The following is a 2,449-nucleotide window of genomic DNA, read 5'->3' on the forward strand; positions in this document are numbered from 1 at the left end:
GGGCGGCAGCCGGCCGACGCACTGGGCCAGGGCGGAGTGGGTGTCGGGGTGACCACACGGTGCACCACCCCTCGCCCCACGTGCTGCCCCTGGCACTGCACACTGGGACTGCAGCCGGCGCCCGGGGTCCAGGGTCAGGGCGCTGGCTCAGGGCACCCCTGCCCTGGGTGGCTGAGCCCGCGGCCTGCACCTGGGGTGCCTGGGAGGGCCCGACCAGCGCTGGACCCTGCCCGTCCTCATCGGGGCCCCACGGCGACCGGCACAGACCAGAGCTTCCGCTGCCATCTCTTGGGTCTCGGCTGGGAATGCCGGCCCACGGCTTGGGAGAAGCCTTGTTCACCCCACGAACCTGATGACTCATGCACGGGGGAAAGGCCGTCAGCCAGGACCCTCCAGTCCTGATGTGCAGCCCACGTGGGGTCCCAGACCTGAGGCCCCGGAAGGAGCCAGGGCGGAGCAGCAGCCCTGAGTCTGCGTGGCCCACACCAGCAGCAGAACATAGACCTTTCAGGACAGATGCAGCGACACCACGGTGCGGAGTGTGTGGGCGCGAAGCTGGGTAGGCTGTCGGCGGGGCCCGGGGGCGGGCGGGGGGGGGGCCAACGGTGCAGAGCCCCCCACGCTGGTTTGTCTTGTTCTAGAATTTGCCACAGGTCCTGTGCACTTGCCGGAAAGGAGACAGAGGGAAAAAGAAGTCACCTCCCGGGGGGTGGCCACGCTGTGTTCCCTTCTCCATTCTCTTACGGTTTGGGGCACACACGCGTGCCTGGTGTGGTTTTCAAGCCACCAGGTCAGGGACTCGCACTGCTGTCAGCCACCGGGGAGTGCAGGGCCTCAGCCACCACGCCACTGCTGCCCGCCCACAGTCGAGCCCGAGGTGCCCGGTCACTGTCTGCCGAGGACTGCCCCCCTCCTCGGGGCGCTGGCTCTTAGTCCCCCGAAGGCCCACGTCCTGATGCTATCGCCGTGAGGTCAGGGTTCAGCGTGGGGTTTCTGGAGTGAACGAGCAAGCTGCAGCACCTCCTAGGGCTGATCAGAACCAGGTGCCGGAACACCTACTAAAGGGTAGTTCTGGGTCCTGGTTTTTAAATCGCAGAGCAGAGACAGGAGGGAGCTTTCTCCACCCGGTAACACCCCTGCAGAGTACTGGCCGCTCACACCCATCTCAGACCGGGGTGCCGGTCGCCCGCTCGCCCCCGGGGGCAGCGGTGCAGGCGTCAGGAGGCAGGAGTGGAGGAGGAGGACTCGCTCAGAGGCGACATGATCGTCCCAGGGGACATCAGACCCAGCTGAGCGTTTTCTGGGAGGTGAGCTCAGTCACACACACCGCCCGGGGCATCGTCACTGCAGACCAGTAGCAAACCGTTGTAAAAGTGCGTTTAAAGTCACGTAAACGGCATGGAAAGCAAAATACGGATAATTTTAACAAAGTGCGTGTGTTTTCTCTGCCCCCAAACTACAAAACACTGGGGCCAACAAGCAAAGTGGAGGTTAAGACACTGGACTCCCACATGGACAACCATGGTTCAAGCCCCGGACCTGGTAGCTTGAGAAATACGCTGGGTGTGTGTGCGTGGCCAAAGTCCCAAAAGAACGGAGAAGGGATGACAGCATGGCTGTCCCCAGGGGTTTTCTCGTTTCCTCTGTCTCTCCACCGTGAGCACGTGCACCCCGCAGCATACCCAGGAAGCAGCGGCGCCTCTCCTGCAGCCTCTCCAGTCTCGCGCTGGCCCGCCTGTGTGTGATCTCCCGGCCACGCGGCTCACCCTTTCTGAAGCGAGCACGGGGCAGTGCTGCCCATGTCCTGGGGCTGCCGTCTGCTCACAGCAGGGGCGGTCCGCCTGCCTGAGTGAGGCCCCGAGGGGGGACGGCTGGAGAGGCGTGGCGACCACAGGGTCACTGCTGCCCACTCTGGTGTTGGCTGTGGCCATTCCTCAGGCCCTGCCATAGAGGGCCTTCCCAGACCGGACGCCTGCGAAGCACGACAGGCAGAGTGCGGGCCGGGGCTGGCGTCCAGTCCCGGCGGGGGGTCGCCAAGGCCACCCGAGGTCACAGGTCGTCCACTCCTGGAACTCCGACCGTTTCCCACCACCAGATCCGTGGTCCCCTGAGAGCGGATCCCAGTGGGTGGGCTAGGTCACCACAACCCAGCCTGCTATGGAGACGTGGACAGCCACCCCGTGGGACTCCAGGCGGGAGCTGTGCTTGTGCACACATGCACCCGTGCACACGCACACGCTCACACACCCTGCAGCGCCCGGGGCTTTCTGTGGGGCATGGCTCATACCTGGCATGTCCAGGTGCGGAGGGACTGGCGGCGTGGGCATGTGCGTGTCACCAGGGCGGCACAAGAGCCCACGTCCAGCCAGCCCGCTGCCCCTCCCCCTGCAGGTCCACCATCTGGACCCACCGTGTCCACTTCCTGGAGGAGCAGGCCCCGCCCCCCTGG

The 2,449-nt window shown here is 65.4% G+C and overlaps 1 protein-coding gene across 1 annotated transcript in view; it reads left to right on the forward strand.

Annotated features, from left to right (window-relative positions):
• QTGAL (queuosine-tRNA galactosyltransferase) overlaps positions 1-2,449 on the forward strand; it is a gene marked incomplete at its 5' end in the record, with an annotated part of 19,786 nt that overhangs the window by 1,596 nt on the left and 15,741 nt on the right. The window contains 1 exon segment of the mRNA XM_014586690.1: positions 2,392-2,438. Coding sequence (XP_014442176.1) covers positions 2,392-2,438 — 47 coding nt within the window.

This window comes from Tupaia chinensis, unplaced genomic scaffold, assembly GCF_000334495.1.
Source record: "Tupaia chinensis unplaced genomic scaffold, TupChi_1.0 Scaffold000159_1, whole genome shotgun sequence".
Classification (NCBI taxonomy): domain Eukaryota; kingdom Metazoa; phylum Chordata; class Mammalia; order Scandentia; family Tupaiidae; genus Tupaia; species Tupaia belangeri.